At 43.9% G+C, this 20476-nt stretch overlaps 1 protein-coding gene across 2 annotated transcripts in view; it reads left to right on the forward strand.

The window, feature by feature from the left end:
* LOC128701633 (nephrin) overlaps positions 1-20476 on the forward strand; it is a 625789-nt gene that overhangs the window by 403626 nt on the left and 201687 nt on the right. For both annotated transcript variants that reach the window (XM_070101737.1, XM_070101739.1), the window contains exons 4-5: positions 8593-8782; positions 14347-14528. In XM_070101737.1, the coding sequence (XP_069957838.1) occupies positions 8593-8782; positions 14347-14528 (372 nt within the window). The remainder of the gene's footprint in view (positions 1-8592; positions 8783-14346; positions 14529-20476) is intronic.

Below are 20476 nucleotides of genomic sequence, written 5' to 3' on the forward strand. Positions count from 1 at the left end.
TTCTTAGGTATTAAACTTAAAACATCAACGTATAAGTACCACTTATCTCTAATGGGAAGGATTTTGTTAAACAATATTGTTTCAGAGTATCCCATGTACAAATTGCTAAGGGCAGGTGAGAGGGGCTCTCCTATTGCCACACCAAACTTTTGAATATAAAACTCGCCATTATACACAAACTTTGCATCAACGTTACAGAGTCAGGGGAGTTTGGCAAGGTTCCTTCCCTTGCTTGGTATGGCGACCAGGCAGAAGCTAGGCGTTGTTTCTCATACCCCAGAGCATCAGGCTTGTGTTCAAGTTATTTCATCTCCTGCAGAGTGTACTGGTCTAGGCTGCTATCATGTATCCCAGTACACTGGTCTAGGCTGCTTTCATCTATCCCAGTACACTGGTCTAGGCTGCTTTCATCTCTCCCAGTACACTGGTCTAGGCTGCTTTCATCTATGCCAGTACACTGGTCTAGGCTGCTTTCATCTATCCCGGTACACTTGTCTAGGCTGCTGTCACCTATCCCAGTACACTGGTCTAGACTGCTTTCATCTATCCCGGTATACTGGTCTAGGCTGCTTTCATCTATCCTTGTACACTCGTCTAGGCTGTTTTCATCTCTCCCGATACACTGGTCTAGGCTGCTGCCACCTATTCCGGTACACTGGTCTATCCTGCTGTCTAGGCTGCTGTCATGTATCCCAGTACACTGGTCTAGGCTGCTGTCACCTAGCCTGGTACACTGGTCTAGGCAGCTGTCATTTATCCCTGTACACTGGTCTAGGCTGCTGTCATCTATCCCAGTACACCTGTGTAGGCTTCTGTCTAGGAAACTCATCTATCCCAATACACTGATCTAGGCTGCTGTGACCTAACCCGGTACACTGGTGTAAGTCAGACTGCTGTCATCTATCCCAGTACACTGGTCTAAGCCAGACTGCTGTCATCTATCCCAGTACACTGGTCTAGGCTGCTGTCACCTTGCCCGGTACATTTATCTAGCCTGCAGTAATCTATCCTGATACACTGATCTATTCTGCTGTCGTCTGTTCCGGTACACTGGGCTAGGCCAGGCTGCTGTCATCTATACCAGTACATTGATCTAGAGTGCTGTCATCTATCAAAGTACATTGGTCTAAACTGCTGTCATTTATTCCACTACACTATTTAGGTTGCTGTCATCTATTCCGGTACATTGGTTTAGGCTGCTTTCTTCCATCCCGGTATACTGGTCTAAGCCAGGTCATCTATCCCTGTACACTGGTCTAGGCTGCTATTTTCTGTTCCTGTATACTGGTCTAGGCTGTTGTCAGCTATGCTGGTACATTGTCCCAGGTTGCTTTCATCCAACCCAAAAGACTGGTCTCGGCTGCTATCATCTATTCCGGAATGCTGGTCTCGGAGTTTGAGATATTACTTCTGCCCGGCCTTGTCATGTGTGATCTCTCTGTTGTTTTTTGACTGACGTTACTGACTTGTGATTTGTCAGCTTCTTGCCTCTGTTTCATCCACGTGTCTTTTCCTGTATCCCTCTGACTTGTGATCACTCTCCCTGACCTGTGATCCCTTCCTCTGACCTGTGATCCTACCTTTTGACCTATAATTCCTCTCTCCGACCTGTGACTCCTCTCTTTGACCTGTGATCCCTCCCTCTGACCTGTGATTCCTTTCCCTGACCTGTGGTCCCTCCCTGGGACCTGTGATCCCTTCCCCTGACTTGTGTTCCCTCCCTCTGACCTGTGATCTCTTCCACTAACCTGTGTTCCCTCCCTCTGACCCGTGATCCTTTCTTCTGACCTGTGATCCTTTCCGCTGACCTGTGATTCCTCTCTCTGACCTCTGATCTCTCCCCCTGACCTCTGATCCTTCTCTCGATCCTGAGATTCATTCCTCTCATCAGTGATTTATGCCTCTAACCTGTGATCCATTAGCCTCTGATTCATGTCTCTGATCTTGATTCTTCACTTTGATCTATACCTTTTTTTTCTAAATTAACCTGGCTAGGCAAAGGCATCTACTTGGGATGAAAAATTCTACTGAAACTCAAAATTAAAATTTTTCAGTAACTGCAAAATTGCAATATATATCAATAATAAAATTTGAAAATTACCAGTCTTACAGTTTCATGTAAAAATCATAGAAGCCAAAAATAGAAATCAAATCAACGGAAGTTGACGGAGAGGTCAAAGGGAAATAGATAGAATCTCCATCACTCGAGTTAAGACTGGTAAAAAACACTGTAACAGCATTTCAACTTTTTTTTTGTAAGTCACTTAACACAGCAAGGTTGTTCGTCTCACACTGCCAGTGTGTGTTGTCACATTTTATAAGCTCGTGTTTCATTAAGTTGATTAAGTTAGTTCGTAGACTCTAATACTTCTCTTGCTGTCTGTGCTACAAGCCACAATCGGTAACACTCCCAATTACACTCAACAAAGAAAAAAATAACTTCCTGATAATTCATGTGATTATAGAGCAAGATGGCACAATACCGTGACTGGAACAATAAACAAATAATCCGCACATCGAAAAGAGGAACTTCTCTTATGTGTGGGATACATGTGTATCATGTGATTAAGTATTTTCCATTGCAATTATCTATGTACATTGTGTGCTGAAAGTACATGGATTGTTAGCATAAGCTAACTCAATAATGAGCATTAAAATATACGTTGATTACAACGATTATAAGGAAGTAGTGATCACAGTGTTATCCATCAGTTGATGAACAAGAGAGACGGGCTGGGCAGATCAATTACCCGGACAAAGTAATCAATCCGTCCGCTCAACTTTTACCCTGAAAAGTCAGGCTGACACAACACCCTAACGATCACCTAACAATTTAAGTTCGTATACTACCACTAGATGGATCTCAGTTCCGTGTTTACAGCAGACGATGTTGATCCCAGGTATCTGATGTGTCTTGCGCGCGCTTAATGACTATGTAGGTACCCGGCACAAGCGAAATGTTTCACGATAATGAATAAAAGACATGTGCAACATCTGGGTATCTTTACTCGTAGATGTTTCGCCATCCAATGGCTTTATCAGTACATTACATGGACAGAAATATATACAGCAAATGGTGGAAGATAAGGTAATCAGTCCCTCAGCCTAGGAGTTTCTAGGCTGAGGGACAGATGACCTTATCTTCCACTATTTGCTTTATTTATTTATATTATGTCCTTGTATTGTTTTAATAAAGTCAGAGATTAGCGAACCGTCTACAAGATGCCAAGATGATTTCTCTCGTAATATTTAGCCCATAATCGCACCAAGATTGATAATCATTAACAAGATAGCTGTTATACATTTTTCCTGGGCCATCTTATTGCCTGATGAATAAAGGAGTGTTTGACTTTTTCGTTTTTATTTATAAATGCACTTGGTACAGGTTCATGTGACCTAAAGAAACTGAGCCTAACCTAACCAAGCCTAACCTAACCTAGCCTAACCTAACCTAACCTAACCTAATCTAACCTAATCTAATCTAACCTAACCTAACCTAACCAAACCTAACCTAGCCTAACCTAATCTAACCTAACCTAACCCAGCCTAATATAACCTAACCTAACCTAACCTAGCCTAATCTAACCTAACCTAACCTAACCTAACCTAACCTAACCAAACCTAACCTAACCAAACCTTACCTAACCAAGTCTAACCTAACGTACTCTAGTCTAATCTAACCTAACCTAACCTAGCCTAATCTAACCTAACCTAATCTAACCTAACCTAACCTAACCTAACCTAACCAAACCTTACCTAACCAAGTCTAACCTAACGAACTCTAGTCTAATCTAACCTAACCTAACCCAAATTCAAACCTTCAATGATTGTAAAGTGATACTGCAACTTGTGAGAGGCTTCAATCTTAAATAAATACAGTGGAACCTCAAATATCGAACTTTCTTCGGTCCAGAAGGCTGTTCGAGTGCCTTTACCGAATGAATTTATTCCCATCAGGAATAATGTAAATTAGATTAGTCCATTTCAGACCCTCAAAAATACACTTACAAAAACACACTTACATAATTGGTCGTGTTAGGAGCAGTTCGATTTTTGAGGTTCCACTGTACTCCGTATTTCAGGATATTAGTCTCCCTGTAACCTGGAGAAAAATAAGATATTTGTAATGCTTGAAGCTAAGCAAAATGATGCATTGAAACTGAAAGCAGAATGTGATAATTTTTTTCCTTCTTGATATTGTTGAGGGTAACTGGACACTTAGGGAAATTTGGATAAGGTTATGATAGAGATAAAATTGTTTTATAATCCTGTGGAAATAAAATAACTACGGTAATTATAAACCAAAAACTTGTAGATTTTAGTAAATGTAGATGTGTAAAAGACTTAAGATTACGGATTAGGAGAAATCTGAAGACATGGTAATACCTGAGAAGTGTTAGAAACAAAGCTGACGGATTGCTTGGCTTACTACCAAGAAATATATATGACAAATGTCTCAGGGTTACAATATATACATCACTGGTAATGCTTCATTTAAGTATTTTAGATAATGAACATAAAAAGGATGAGAAAACCTACAGAAAGACGACGAAGTTAATCCACTGTACCAGAAATCTTTCTTATAAAGGAAGATTAAGAATAAATAATTAATATTCTATGTAGAACGAGGGAGGAAGGAAAGTGGAAATTGAATAAAGTTCTGGAAATATTTAATCAAGCCAGAATTCGCAACAATTATTTCATATTTTGCAAAGTAAAACATAGAAAAGATTTCGAGATGCTTTTGTTTTGGGATGCAGTTGCAGATTAATAGCACAGCTTTACAAATTCAAAATTTATGTAAAAACAAGGTGAGTAAATTGGGTTTGACAAGAAAATAAGTGGGAATGACTGAGGGCGAGTAGAACACGTCTTGGACATGTATAGAAGTGTTTTTCAGTTATCGTTTTACCTTAGTAGTTTAAAAAATGAATTTCAGTAATCAATAATTGTAGGATTTTAGTAATAAAAGAAAAATAGAATAATAATGTATATACTTAATTATTTAAAAAAATGAAAATTACTAATCACAATAGTTATTCTGAAATAAAATTAGACGAAGGTAATTAGGAGAGACGATCATTTATCTCACTACTGCCACCACTGAATACCAGCAGCACCACTGAACACCAGCAGCACCACTGAACACCAGCAGCACCACTGAACACCAGCAGCACCACTGAACACCAGCAGAACCACTGAACACCAGCAACACCACTGAACATCAGCAGCACCACCAAACACCAGCAGCATCACTGAACACCACCAGCACCACTGAGCATCAGCAGCACCATTGAACACAAGCAACACCACTGAACACCAGCAGCACCACTGAACACCTCCAGCACCACAAAACACGAGCAGCACCACAAAACACCACCAGCACCACTTAGCATCAACAGCACCATTGAACACAAGCAGCACCACTGAACACCAGTAGAACCACTGAACACCAGCAGCACCACAGAACACCAGCAACACTGGACACCACCAGCACCACTGAACACCAGCAGCACCACTGCCCAAGAGCAGCGCCACTGAACATCAGCAGCACCACTGAACATCCGCAGCACAACTGAACACCAACAGCACCACTGAACACCAGCAGCATTACTGAACACCAGCAGCACCATTGAACACCAGCAGCATCACTGAACACCACCAGCACCAGTGAATACCAGCACCACTGCACAAGAGCAGCACCACTGAACACCAGCAGCACCACTAAACACCTGTAGCACCGCTGAACACCAGCAGCACTACTGAACAACAGCAGCACCACTGAACATCAGCATCACAACTGAACACCAGCAGCACCACCACTGAACACCACCAGCACCACGAAGCACCAGGATCACCACTGAACACCAGCAGCACCACTGAACATCAGCAGCACCACTGAACACCAGCAGCACCACTGAACACCAGCAGCATTACTGAACACCAGCAGCATCACTGACCACCACCAGCACCAGTGAACACCATCAGCACCACTGCACAAGAGCAGCACCACTGAACATCAGCTGCACCAATGAACACCTGTAGTACCACTGAACACGAGCAGCACCACTGAACATCAGCAGCACCACTGAACACCAGCAGCACCTCTGAACACCACCAGCACCTCTGAACACCACCAGCACCTCTGAACACCACCAGCACCACTGAACATCAGCAGCACAACTGAACACCAGCAGCACCACTGAACACCACACAGCACTACGAAGCACCAGGATCACCACTGAACACCAGCAGCACCACTGAACATCAGCAGCACCACTGAACACCAGCAGCACCACTGAACACCAGCAGCATTACTGAACACCAGCAGCATCACTGACCACCACCAGCACCAGTGAACACCATCAGCACCACTGCACAAGAGCAGCACCACTGAACATCAGCTGCACCAATGAACACCTGTAGTACCACTGAACACGAGCAGCACCACTGAACATCAGCAGCACCACTGAACACCAGCAGCACCTCTGAACACCACCAGCACCTCTGAACACCACCAGCACCTCTGAACACCACCAGCACCACTGAACATCAGCAGCACAACTGAACACCAGCAGCACCACTGAACACCACACAGCACTACGAAGCACCAGGATCACCACTGAACACCAGCAGCACCACTGAACATCACCAACACCACCAAATTACAAGAGCACCACTGAACACCACAAGCACCACTAAACACCACCAGCACCACCAAACACCACCAGCACAACCAAACACCACCAGCACCACTGAACACAAGCAGGATCACTGAACACCACCAGCTCCACTGAACACCACCAGCACCACTTAATACCACCAGCACCACTGAACACCATCATCACCACTGAACACCAGCAGCACCAATGATCACCACCAGCGCCACCAAACACCAGCAGCACCACTGAACACCAGCACCACTGAGCATCAACAGCACCATTGAACACAAGCAGCACCACTGAACACCAGCGAACCTAGAGGCAAGAAAGTAAAAAAAAATAGAAATGGGATTCGCATGCAAAACGAATCTGGTCGACGCTGGGGTGAGACAAGCAAATTATCCCACAGCTGTAACCTATGTCGGGCAGAACTACAACAAGGCGGAAGTAGGCCAAAAAATGCAATGAGAAAACAACAAAAAAAAGCGAGAAGGAATGAACGGTGGACTACCTCGTTAGAGACCACCGGTGAACTACAGTTAATACCGAGAAAACGTGAAGGAAGAAATTAACTAGGCAAATGAATGTTACAATATTTGTTGGTAAAACATTTCACAAATTAACTCATATTCTGGTAAGGAAAAGTTTCCGTCCATCATCGACTGTTCTCAAGTCACAACTCAGATTATAACTGGGACTTGATAATGGTCCTGTGGAAAGCGAAACTTCTCGTAAAGTTTTCTCTCCAAAATGTGGATTAGTATTGGAAACACTGCCTCTTCCTTGTCGTGTGAGTATATTTAATTGAATCATAAGATAATTAAAGAGAATCAAGTATAACACCTTAACTACTGGAAAAGTTTGGAAGCACTTAACTTGTACTCACTGGAGCACAGGCGAGAAAGATACATTATAATCTACACCTGGAAAATCCTAGAAGGACTCATCCCTAATCTGCACACAGAAATAACTCCCTATAAAAGCAAAAGAATTGGTAGGCGATGCAACATACCCCCAGTGAAAAGTAGGGGCGCCATTAGTACATTAAGAGAAAACACTAACTGTCCGGCGCCCAAGACTGTTCAAAAGCCTCTTTGGTTGACTTCAAGAGGGAGCTGGACAGATACCTAAAGTCAGTGCCAGATCAGCCGGGCTGTGGTTCCTACTTTGGACTACATACAGACAGGAGTATCAGCCTAGTTGATCAGGCCCTGATCCACCGGGAGGCCTGGTCATGGACCAGGCTGCGGGAGCGTTGATCCCCGGAATACCCTCCAGTTAGGTAGACAACACAGAAGAAAATAGTGAAACGGCAGCGAAATAATCATAGGAAATAGCACAGTAATTAGCTGAGAATAGAATAGTAGGTTCGGTAGGCAACGTACTCGCCTCACACACGAAGTGTCCGTGGTTCAATCCCCGGCATAGGTGCTTTCCCTGGGTGTGTGTTGAATCCTGAGTGACAAGATTAAAGGACCCCCAGTCGAAATAAGACAGAAATTCCTTGACCACGCACTGACTTTCTTGAGCTATCCTCGGAGGCTAATCCTTCCCCAGGTTAAAAGTCCGAACAAATCTTATGTACAGTGGAAATACGAAAGATCTAGTATTCTGATTTCTATCTTTCTGATTGAGTTCTAAGATGCACTAGGAAGTCGAGAGAATTAGCATGTATTGGCAAATGTAAATCACTATATAGGTAATGAAAAGTACTGACGAGCTACGGTGTACCTCAAAACTGTCTTCGAGGGTGATAGACTGATTACATTGTCTTTAACTCTACTGTTTTAGCTTTATCTATATTAGACTGAAGAAGCCTACTGTGTAGGCTGAATGTTTCGAAATTAAGATACCTAAGTGTTGCACCTGCATCTTATCAGCTTGTCTGTATTGTATACCATTTTCATACTCATACTTTATACCTGGACAGAACCGGTGGAGAGTGTAAGAATAGTGGACGAAAGTGGGCTGGAGTTGGTAGGGGCAGCGGGGCCCTACACTGTGGGCCAGAGACCCTCCCTAACTTGTCGAGTCCATGGAGGCGACCCACCACCAACGGTCACCTGGTGGAGGGACGGACGTCTCCTAGACAGCACCTACCACCACCAGTCCTTACCAAGGTTAGTCTTACGTTCCTCTTGTTTGTGTATGAAGTTCGTTCTCTACTATACGTAAATATCTCTTTCAATCTAGTAGGAAATGTTAATTAAGCTCTCATTCTCTAGATTTTTTTCCCGACTCAGGATAACATTATCATGGTGACGATGCTTGAGCGGCCTGCGTGCCACACTAAAAACATTGTGCCCTGAATACCTTAAAAATAACCCTTTACGCCAAAATACACCATAAATTACAGTTCACAACTTGGAACGAGTTATGGATATAGTTTCGAACTTCATCTATTGGACTTCAAGTAGTTTCTATCATATCGTGCTTAATATCTGTAATTTGATAGTAAATCTGTCACGGTTGCTGCAAATTGTTATTGATATTTGAAAATTGTTAACAGTTGAAAATTGGTAGTGATTGCAGAGAAATAAAAGTGTTGGCAGCGTATTTAATGTTAAAAGAACAGAAAATAATCAGATTGTTCTACTGCCTGTAAATTATACCACTCAAACTCTCCATACCAGTTTTGTAGTGCATTTATCCATATATTTACGGAATTCCCATTCCTTCTGTCAATAATTCGTCTGTTGACCAAGTACTTTACTCGGGCACCTTTTAACTTATGTACATTCTGCGTGTTACAGTAGTGTTCGCTCCACCTACCATACTCCACTACCATCGCTTCTTAATCTTTGTGTGTGTGTGTGTGTGTGTGTGTGTGTGTGTGTGTGTGTGTGTGTGTGTGTGTGTGTGTGTGTGTGTGTGTGTGTGTGTGTGTGTGTGTGTGTGTGTGTGTGTGTTACGACTTAATCTTCACCGTAACAATAGGGGCACAAATAACTCCAATTTTTTGTTAGTTTTATTTTATTACCAATCGTTTAGCTTCATTGGTATTTGGTTAGTGAATTAAAATAACCACAAGCAATTATAAATGAAATACTATACAGCAAGGAACCCAATCTTACGTTCAAATTCTCATTAACGGAGTATGATACAATAATTTCAATTAATAATCTACTAATCTCACCATTTAACTCTTTTTAGAAAGGTCTAGGGTAACGAAATAGTTATTTCATAAGTGACATGAATTACCAGACTTCAGGAAACTAATGGCAAAGGCAAGACAATAGACTTGGTATAAAGTTCTAGTTTAAGACCCGTACCGAGTCAGAGCTAGGAGCTGACTGACTCACTCAACTACTCCATAGTATGACTTCAGCTCGGCCAGAAGGCGACGCGTGGCGTCAATTCTAGAACCACCAATTGGTCACTACAGTAGTGGTTACACATTCGTAATACCTAACCTAATAATAATATAATATACTACAATATAATACAATGAGAGTACTTTTGATGATTCATACTGTACCCGATAATAATATATAGTCGAACCTGCTTTATCTAGCTAGTAATAAAGTGGTTCGCGATATATTATTACAGAACTTATTTTAACCAGGCCTTTTATTTTTGTATATAATGGAGTGAAGGGCGCGTAACAGTGTGTGTGTGTGTGTGTGTATGTGTGTGTGTGTGTGTGTGTGTGTACTCATTTATTTGCGGTTACAGGGGTTGAGCCATAGTTCCTGGCCCCGCCTCTTCGCTGGTCGCTAATAGGTTTACTCTCTCCCTGCTCCATGAGCTTTATCGTACATCTTATATGGATCCTGCCTCCACTACATCACTCTCCAGACTGTTCCTCTTCCTGACAACTCTATGACTAAAGAAAAACTTCCTAATATCCTTATGACTTATCTGATTATTATTATTATAATCAAGGGGAACCGCTAAACCCGGAGGATTATACAGCGCCTGGGTGGGAGGATGTGGAAGGCATTCAGGCTTAATTCGGGGAACTGGAGCACAGATCCAATTCCCTAAATCAAGAGCCCCTCACCAACATCAAGGAACCTTCCTTGAGGGGATGACTTATCTGAGCTCTCAACTTCTAGCTGTGACCCCTTGTTGCTCTCCGTCTCTGAAACATTCTGTCCCTATCTACCTTGTCAGTGCCTCTCAGCTTTTATTAACGTGTTATCATGTTCCTCCCCCCTATTCCTCCTGTCCTTCAGTATTGTCAGGATGAGTTCCCTTAACCGTTCCTCGTAGGACATACCCCTCAGCTCAGGGATTAGTCTTGTTGCAAACCTTTGCACTTTCTCTAATTTCTTGACGTGTTTGACTAGGTAGGGGTTCCGTACTGGTGTTGCATACTTAAATATAGACCTGAGGTACACGGTGTATAGTGTTGTGAATGAGTCCTTACTTAGATGTCGAAATGCTATTCACGGCTTACCAGGCTTCCGTATGCTGCAGCAGTTATTTGGTTGATGTGCTCCTCAGATGTGTTCTGTATGATGCTTACCCCAAGATCCTTTTCCTTGAGTGAGGTTTGCAGCCTTTAACCTCTTAAGCTGTATTCCGTCTGCTGTTTTCTCTGTTTTTCACCAAGATTCATAACTTTGCACTTGTTGAGATTAAACTCCAGAAGCCATTTGTCGGACTAAGCTTGCAGCCTGTCCAGATCCCCTTGTAAGCTTACCTGATCCTCCTCCGCTTAGCTTCACATCGTCTGCAAACAGTGACACCTCTGCATCTATCCATTCCATCATATCATTCACATATTCAAGAAACTGTACCGTACTTAGGACTGACCTTTGTGGAACCCCATACAACAGATACACCCACTCTGACACCTAGTCTCGTACCAACACACGCTGTTTCCTTCCTGTCAGGTATTCCCTGATCCATTGCAGTAATTTCCCTGCTACTCGTGCCTGCTCCTCTAGCTTTTCAACCAGTCTCTTGTGTGGTAATGTGTCGAAAGCCTTCTTACAATCCGAGAAGATGCAGTCTACCCATCGTTCTTTCTCCTATCTTACTTCTGTTACCTTATGGTAGAACTCTAGTAGGTTTGTGACATGGGATTTTCCTTCCCTGAAGCCGTACCAATTATCATGCATGACCCCTTTTCTTTCTAGGCGCTCCACCATTCTTCTCATGATAATCTTCTCCATAACTTTACATGCTATACTTGTCAGCGACACTCGTCTGTAATTTAGTGCAGTCTGCCTGTCTTCTTTCTTAAAAATCGGAACATCATTTGCCTTCTTCCACACCTCAGGCAGTTGCTCTGTTTCAATAGATTAATTGAAGATTGTTTTTAGTGGACCCAAGGAGAGATATTATTTGGGCTCACCGCCTTTGAGGTACCTAGTTCCCCAAGCACTTTCTTCACCTACTCCTCGGTTGTGTGCAGTGTGTCCAGCACTTGCTGGAGCACCCTACCACTTCGGTATACTGGAAGCCCCTCTGCTTGCATTGTGAATACCTCCCCAAATAGTGAGCTGAGCTCCTCACTTCCTTGTTGTTCCCTGTGAGCTCTCTTCCTTCCATCCTCAGCCTGATTACCTGGCCCTTAACTGTTGTTTTCCTCCTAATGTGGCTGTATAATAACTTTGGGTTAGATTTGGCTTTTGAGGCTATGTATTCTCGTATTCATGCAGGGTTTCTCTCCTTATCCATGCACATTCATTACTTTTTCTTCGGCTCGACTCCCTGTTTTCCTATGTTCTTTGCCTTCTATACATTATCCATGATCTAGTACACTTGGCCTTGGCCTCTCCACACCTGGTAAACCATGGGCTCACTCCAGTCTTCCCGTTGTTTCTGTTGCCCCTTGGTACGAACTTCTCCACTGCCTCCGTGCACTTTGTGGTCACATGATCCATCATTTCATGTAGGAATTGCCTCATACTTGTATAGTCCTCTTTTTGGAGGTTTGGCTTCTCCTGTCCTTCTCGCTCTACTTCACTCTCTATTGTTAACTCTATGTATTTGAAACTAAAGACCCAGTGATTGCTAGCACCTAGGGGCTTTCATGTGAGATATTGCCTATGCATGAACTGTTCATGGTGAATAGGGGTCCTGCCTTGTTGGTACATCATCTCTCTTTCTGGTTCTGTCCCTAACATGAAGTTTTCCAGTACTGCCTACAGCATTTTGGCTTTCCACATCTCTGTGGCTCCAGATTCTCTCTGTCAATCTTCTTATGGTTGAAAACCCACATGATGAGTGAGTTTCCCCTAGGCTAGTGTGTCCACCATCAATCTGTTGCTTTCATCACATTCTTTTTGTGACCTCCTGCTGTTCAGTGGTGGGCTGTACATAGCTGCTATCATCACTTTTGCACCCCCAGTTTGAAATGTTCGTACTATGTAGTCATGTGCTACTCCTCTGACTAGTCCTCCCATCTCCCATCTCCAGTGGTTTTTGGTAAGCAATGCTTCTCCTCCTCACCCCCTCTGTTCCCCATCTTTCCTCAATATGTGAATGCTATGATGTCCGGAGATGCCTCAGTGATTCTTTCGTGCCACTCCTCACTGCTACTTGTAGTTCCATCTGCATTGGTGTACCATGCCTTTAGCTTCCTTTCTAGAACTGTATTCTTGGGGTAGGACGGGTGATGCAGGCTGTGGGTGTGAAAGGCAGGCCTGGATATAATGGTAGGCTGCTGTTGTGATGGTATTAGTGCTGGGGAAGGGGGACTGACGGTATTGAGTGTGGCTCGGTTCTGGTTATTGTGGTTGGCTGGTGTGGGGTGGTAGGGGTTGAGTGGATGCTGTGGGTGGTTCTGTTGGTGGCTGTGTCCACTGTTTTCTACTGTCTGTCGGTACCTTTCCTGTCCCCCCTTCCCCCTTCCTGCCTCTGGTGTGTTTTTTTTTTTCTCTCAGTTCTTCCCTTTCTTTTTGTGTTCTGTCGTGGTCGAGGTAACCTGGGGATTTTGGAAAACTTTTGGCAGTGGTTTCCTCTGCAGGATTTTGTTTTTAACATTTCTGTTGTAAACGTCAGTTTGATAGGGTGGTTCCTTTCCCTCGAGTACTACATAAGTCTGAAAATTTGTCGGTTGGGTCAAGTCCTCTCCTGTTAAAGTGATGATGCTCTCAATCTCTTATACCTCTTGTCTTCTTTTGTGAAAGGTCTCCATTTCTACCTCTTGGAACCAATAAGTAACGAGTGTCCTTTCCCTTTCCTCATCCCATTCTGTTTCCTTCTGTATCTCTGGGTCTGATTCAAGTTTCTCTTTGGTTGTCTCCTTTATTTCCCAGACTTCCCAGTAGCCCTATATCGTTTCCTCAAGGGACTTTCCTGCTCTCTTCCCTCTCTGAATCCCCCACTGTCAGCTGTTCCTTGACCCTGCTCCTTGTTCCTATTGGTCCTCACCTTTATGTTCCTCTTCAGCACTTCACTTACTCCACCAGGATCAGCATCCTTGTCTCAGCAGCAAGAGCTCGTAACTCCCACTTCTTGCTCTCTGTAGATTTCTTCTCCTCCATTGTGTTGCATAGCTCACTTAACCTTTTTTCCCACTCCTGTTCAATTGTGCCCTTGATTCTTCCTCTGCGTGCGTGCGTGTGTGTGTGTGTGTGTGTGTGTGTGTGTGTGTGTGTGTGTGTGTGTGTGTGTGTGTGTGTGTGTGTGTGTCTGTGTGGGTGTGTGTGTGTGTGTGAATAAAGCTTGTGCCTCTTCTCCTCTACTTCCATCATGTCTAAATTTGAGTACCTTGTGTGTGTGACAGTAAAGCGGTCGCCACCTCCGACACGTCGAGGAGAGCGAGGGTGGAGCCTGGACCGGTGGTGGTAAACACGATACACCTGCGGGCGCTCAAGAAGGAAGACCTCCGCTCCACCTACACCTGCCAGGCAGTCAACCATGACCTGGCTCCCACCAAGGAAGCCGCCGTAGAGCTCGACATGAACTGTGAGTACTTGTGGTGTTTTCAAAGTGAGAATAGAGAAACATAGTGATCTAATCATAGCTACGTAGTTGACTTAGCGATTTGTGAGCTTCAGCTCCTGGCCCCGTCTCTTAATTTTACAGTGAGTAGTGTGGTAGATTTATATGTAGTGGAGTGGTGTTAGTATTATGTAGATTATAATGTAGTGGTAATCGTTTTATTATAGAATGTAGTGGTGACAGTCTTCTTTATAACTTTCGCGGTGGTAGTTTTAATAAATATTGCAGTGGTGGTAGTTTTAATAAATATTGCAGTGGTGGTAGTTTTAATAAATATTGCAGTGGTGGTAGTTTTAATAAATATTGCAGTGGTGGTAGTTTTACATATCCTTTTCATGACTGACTTTTTCTGGAATTATTGTTTTGTATTTAAAGATGTCAATATCATCTGCTGTTCTCTGTTCTCTCTCTCTTGATCCTTCATTTCTCGATTACTTTTATTCTTTAAAAATATTTACCAATGCCCCTTCATCTGGGTCTCTCTCTGATTTCATTTATTTTTGAATATTTTGTATATTGTGAGTATCTCGTAGCTCAGTTGTTAGCGCACTTGACTCCCACAGTGAGGTCCATGGGCCGATTCTCGGTACTGGTGGAAACATCAGGACGTGTTTCCTTAAGACACCTGCTGTCCCTGTTCACCTAGCAGTAAAATAAGTACCTGGGTGTTAGCCGCCTGGTGTGGGTCGCATCATGGGGGCAAAGTGACCTAATTTATCGAAATGCTCTACATAACACAGGGCTTTCTATATACTAGTATGTCATTGATGTCAGCTAGGCCTATATACCTTGTACATGTACTTGTAGAAATATAGACATAATTATTATTATTATTATTATTATTATTATTATTATTATTATTATTATTATTATTATTATTATTATATCCTGTATTATTAAACACACTCGCGCAAGTGTGTGTACTTACCGGTTTGTGATTGTGTGTGTGTGTGTGTGTATGTACTCTAAGAACTGCATCACCTAGTTGTCTTTGCGGTGATCTTCAGCTTGTACATGTGTCCCCTTGTTTGGGGTCCACTTAATTCATATAGTTTTAAGAATCTCCCAAAAGCACAGTGTCATCAATAAAGAGCAACTGTGACAAATTCCACTTTGTGTTAGATTGTTTATCTTTTAACCCCACACCTCTTGTATATATAGATACATATTTTTTTCTACTGATTTAGGATTTTATCACCAATCTGCACTGTTGCTTTACAGAGTAATGGGGTAGAGGCGGCTCGGTTTGTGGAACACGGGGATATCTTTCGTGGATCGGCTCCCAGACTATTTCACTTCCTGACAACTCTGTGACTGAAGAAATACTTCCCGATATCCCTGTGGTTCATCTGAGTCTTCAAATTCCAACTGTGACCCCTGATTGCTGTGTCCCATCTCTGGACCATCCTGTCTCTGTCCACCTTGTCGATTCCTCTCAGTATTATATATGTCATTATCATATCCCATCTATCTCTCCTGTCCTCCAGTGTCGTCAGGTCGATTTCCCTTAACCTCTCCTCGTAGGATTTACCCCTTAGCTCCGGACTAGTCTTGGTGCAAACGTTTTCGCTTTCTCTAATTTCCTTACATGCTTGGCTAGGTGTGGGTTCCAAACTGGTGCTGCATACTCCAATATGGGCCTAACGTACACAGTGTACAGGGTCCTGAATGATTCCTTATTAAGATGTCGGAATGTTGTTCTTAGGTTTGCTAGGCGTCCATATGCTGCAGCAGTTATCTGGTTGATGTGTGCCTCAGGAAATGTGCCCGGTGTTATACTCACCCCAAGATCCTTTTTCTTGAGCGAGGTTTGTAGTCTCTGGCCCCTTAGACTGTACTCCGTCTGTGGTATTCTTTGCCCTTCCCTAATCTCTATGACTTTGCACTTGGTGGGGTTGAACTCCAGGAGCCAGTTGCTGGGAAAGGTCTGCAGCCTGTTCAGATCCCTTTGTAGCTCTGCCTGGTCCTCGTCCGATTGAATTCTTCTCATCGACTTCACATCATCTGCTAACTAGGATACTTCGGAGTCTATTCCTTCCGTCATGTCATTCGCAAATACCAGAAACAGTACAGCTCATAGGATTGATCCCTGTGGCACCCGGCTCGTCACAGGCGCCCACTCTGACACTTCGCCACGTACCATGACTCGCTATTGTCTTCCTGACAGGTATTCCCTGATCCATTGTAGTGCCTTCCCTGTTATCCCTGCCTGGTCTTCCAGCTTTTGCACTAATCTCTTGTGTGGAACTGTGTCCAACGCCTTCTTACAGTCAAAGAAAATGCAATCTACCCACCCCTTTCTCTCTTGTCTTACTGCTGTCACCCTGTCATAGAAATTCAGTAGGTTTGTGACACAGGATTTCCCTTCCCTGAAACCGTGCTGACTGTCGTTGATAAGCTCATTCCTCTCTAGGTGTTCCAACACTTTTCTCCTGATAATCTTCTCCATGACCTTGCATACTATACATGTCAGTGACAAAGGTCTGTAGTTTAATGCTTCGTGTCTGTCTCCTTTTTTAAAAATTGGGACTACATTTGCTGTCTTCCATGCTTCAGGTAGTCGCCCTGTTTCGATAGATGTGTTGAAGGTTGTTGTTAGTGGTACACAAAGTGTCTTTGCTCACACTCTCAGAACCCATGGAGAGATGTTATCCGGCCCCATCGCCTCTGAAGTATCTAGCTCGCTTAGCAGCCTCTTCACTTCTTCCTCGGTTGTATGTATTGTGTCCAACACTTGATGGTCTACTCTGTCTACTCTGTGAACACTTCTTTGAAACTCATGTTGAGCTCCTCACATACTTCGCAGTCATTTCTTGTGACCTCCCCTCCTCCTTTCCTCAGTCTGATTGCCTGGTCCTTGATTGTTTTCCTCCTGGTGTGGCTGTACAACAGCTTTGGGTCAGATTTGGCTTTCGCTGCTATGTCATTCTCGTATTGTCTTTGGGCCTCCCTTCTTACCTATGCATATTCATTTCTAGCTCTACAAGAGCTCTCCTTATTCTCCTGGGTCCTTTGCCTTCCATACTTCTTACATTTTCCAGCACACTTGGTTTTGGCCTCTCTGCATCTTTGGGTGACCAAGGGCTCATCATGACATTTTCGTTATTCCTGTTACCCTTGGGTACAAATCTCTCCTCAGCTTCCTTGCATATTGTCACATTCCATCGTCTTGTTCACTGACTTCCCTGCTAGTTCTCTGTCCTACTGAACCCCATGCAGGAAATTCTTCATGCCTGCATAGTCCCCTTTCTTGTAGTTTGGCTTCATTCGTCCGGCTCTTCCCGCTTCCCTCTCCACTTGTAACTATGTATTTGAAGCTCAGAACCACATGATCACTGGCCCCCGAGGGGTCTTTCATACGTGATGTCCTCAATATCTGCATTACTCAGGGTGAATACTAGGTCCAGTCTCGCTGGTTCATCCTCTCCTCTCTCTGGTAGTGTCCCTTATGTGTTGGTCATGAAGTTTTCCAGTACCACTTCCATCATCTACATCTTATCCCTCCACGTTTCTTGGGCCCCACGTGGCTCCAGGTTCTCCCAATCGATTTCCTTGTGGTTGAAGTCACCCATGATCAGTAGCTTTACCCTGCTCACATAAGCCCTTCTGGCCACTGCTGCCAGTGTACCAGCCATCATTCTATTACTCTCATCATACTCTTGCTTTAGCCTCCTGCTCTTTTGTGGTGGGTTATACATCACTGCAATTACCACCTTGGGACCTCCAGACTGAAGCATTCCTACTATGTAATCTCTTGCTTCTCCGCTGTCTCCTCTCTCCAGCTTATCAAAATCCCATCAGTTTTTGATCAGCAGTGCCACTCCTCCACTCCCTCTGTTCCCTATGTCTTTCCTCAGGATCTGATATCCCATTGGAAAGATGGGATCTCTTATCATCCCTGTGTGCTTGGTTTCTGTGAAGGCTATGATGTCTGGTGATGCCTCTCTGACTCTTTTGTGCCACTCCTCACACTTATTTATTATTTCATCAGAGTTGGTGTACCATACCTTCAGTTTCCTATCCAAAACTGTTGTCTTGGGGGTCTGTGAGGGTGGGGGACCTGGCAGTGTGCTGTGGGGTTCTACAGCATAGTGTGGGGTGGGGACTATAAGTGTGGATTGTGGTTTGTGTTGGGATAGCATGTTTGGTTGTGGGGTTCTGGTGCTTGCTCTTGTTGCTTTGCCCTGCTCTGGGTGTCCTCTGCTGATTCTGTCCTTGTCTCTCTTCCTATCCCCTTTCGCTTTTGTGTCCTCTCCCTCAGCTGCTGCTGTTCTGTTTTTGTTCTGTCTTGATCTAAGAACACCCTCTTGTACAATGATGAGTCCTTCAGCCATGGTTTCTCTTGAAGGATCCTGTTTTGCACTGTTTCTGTCTTGAAAATTAGCTTGACAAGCCGATTTCTCCCTTTCATATTTTCTGAAAACTTAGTATCTCAGACATGTCTTCTTTGCCTATTTCTTTGATGATGTTTTCAATCTCCTGTCTTTCCTCCTGCCATCTTTCATTGTATCCTCCTTCTCGCTCTCCTGAAGCCCATGAATAAACACTGACTTTTCCTCCTCCTCCTCCCATTGCCTTTCCCTCTGTGCTCTGGTTCCCATTTGTACATGGCCATTTTCTCCCTTATTTTTACCTGGAGCTCCTTGCGGCATGATCTTGCCTCTGCATGTGACCTATCCCCTTCTCCACCTTCACCCCCATCCCCCACCACCATCCCCACTCCCAGCTGCTCTCCCCCTTCTCTCCTCAGCCCTGCTTGGTGGGCTGATAGTGGCTTAGCGTAAGTTAGGTCTCCTTCCTTCCCATTGGGCCCCTCGTTCAGTAGCGATGTACCAGCTTCAGACGCTGTGTCACCTCTGGTCAATATCCCTGTAACTTGCTTCAACCTATTTACCTCATATTCTGGGACCCTTATCCTGGCTACTGCAGCATCGACTCGTGACTCCCATTTCTTCTTTTCCAATTTCACAGAAAGCTCTGGCTTCATCCTTTTCTCCATTTTTGCAGAAAACTCTCCTAGTTTGCTCTCCCACTCTTGTTCCATCCTTTGACATTGCTCTTCCATCCACTCTTCCTTACCAGAACCATTCTCCTGGGAAGAGGTATAGGGGGGAAGGGGAGGCGGAAGAGCAAGAGGAGGGAGGTGGGTGGGGTAGTCCCTATAGGTCAGAGGGTGTGTGGATTAGTGGGTATGTGTGTTCCTTGTGCATATGTACCTACGTGTGTGAGAGTGTGTATGTGTGTGCATATTTGCGATTCCTTATATACCCACATATGTACTACATATGTACCCAATCCCTAACATGCATGCACACGCATCCTACCAGAGTTATCTATCTTACATATCCTACCAAGCTTGTGTGTGTGCGTGTGTGTGTACTGGCTGGGAGCGTTAGCTATCACCAGTCTTCTTATGATTTAAATAAAATAAGTGTCGCTGTCAGACTTTTTGGGTTATCCCAGGCTCTCTACACGTATGCTATGTATGATAACCTATACGCTGTACTCGTGTATACATGAGTAACTTTACTTAGTGAATAACCATGTTAATGTATGTTGTCTGACGTTAGTACCTACGTGGGCACTACAGTGCCTAAAGTGCCTCGTGGTCCCCCATTTAATCCCCTCCCAGTTCTTCTCTTTTACTAAGTGCTAAGTTCTCTAAGTATGATATTCAGCTCTCCAGAGCAGGGTTAATGACCTTCAGCTATCAGTAATCTAGGGCCAGACCCAGCTCCCTTATTGCAATCACAAAAAAGCTTTGTATTTTATACGTCTGGCAGAAACTGACGTCTGCCTCCGCTCATGCGCCTCTCGATGCTTCACGTTTTACTCCTGCTCTTTTATTTCTTCTTCACTGTATTAACTATACACTGTATTCTTTAACTCATCTATCCTTATCTCCTATCTCC

This window comes from Cherax quadricarinatus, chromosome 78 (genome assembly GCF_038502225.1).
Source record: "Cherax quadricarinatus isolate ZL_2023a chromosome 78, ASM3850222v1, whole genome shotgun sequence".
Classification (NCBI taxonomy): domain Eukaryota; kingdom Metazoa; phylum Arthropoda; class Malacostraca; order Decapoda; family Parastacidae; genus Cherax; species Cherax quadricarinatus.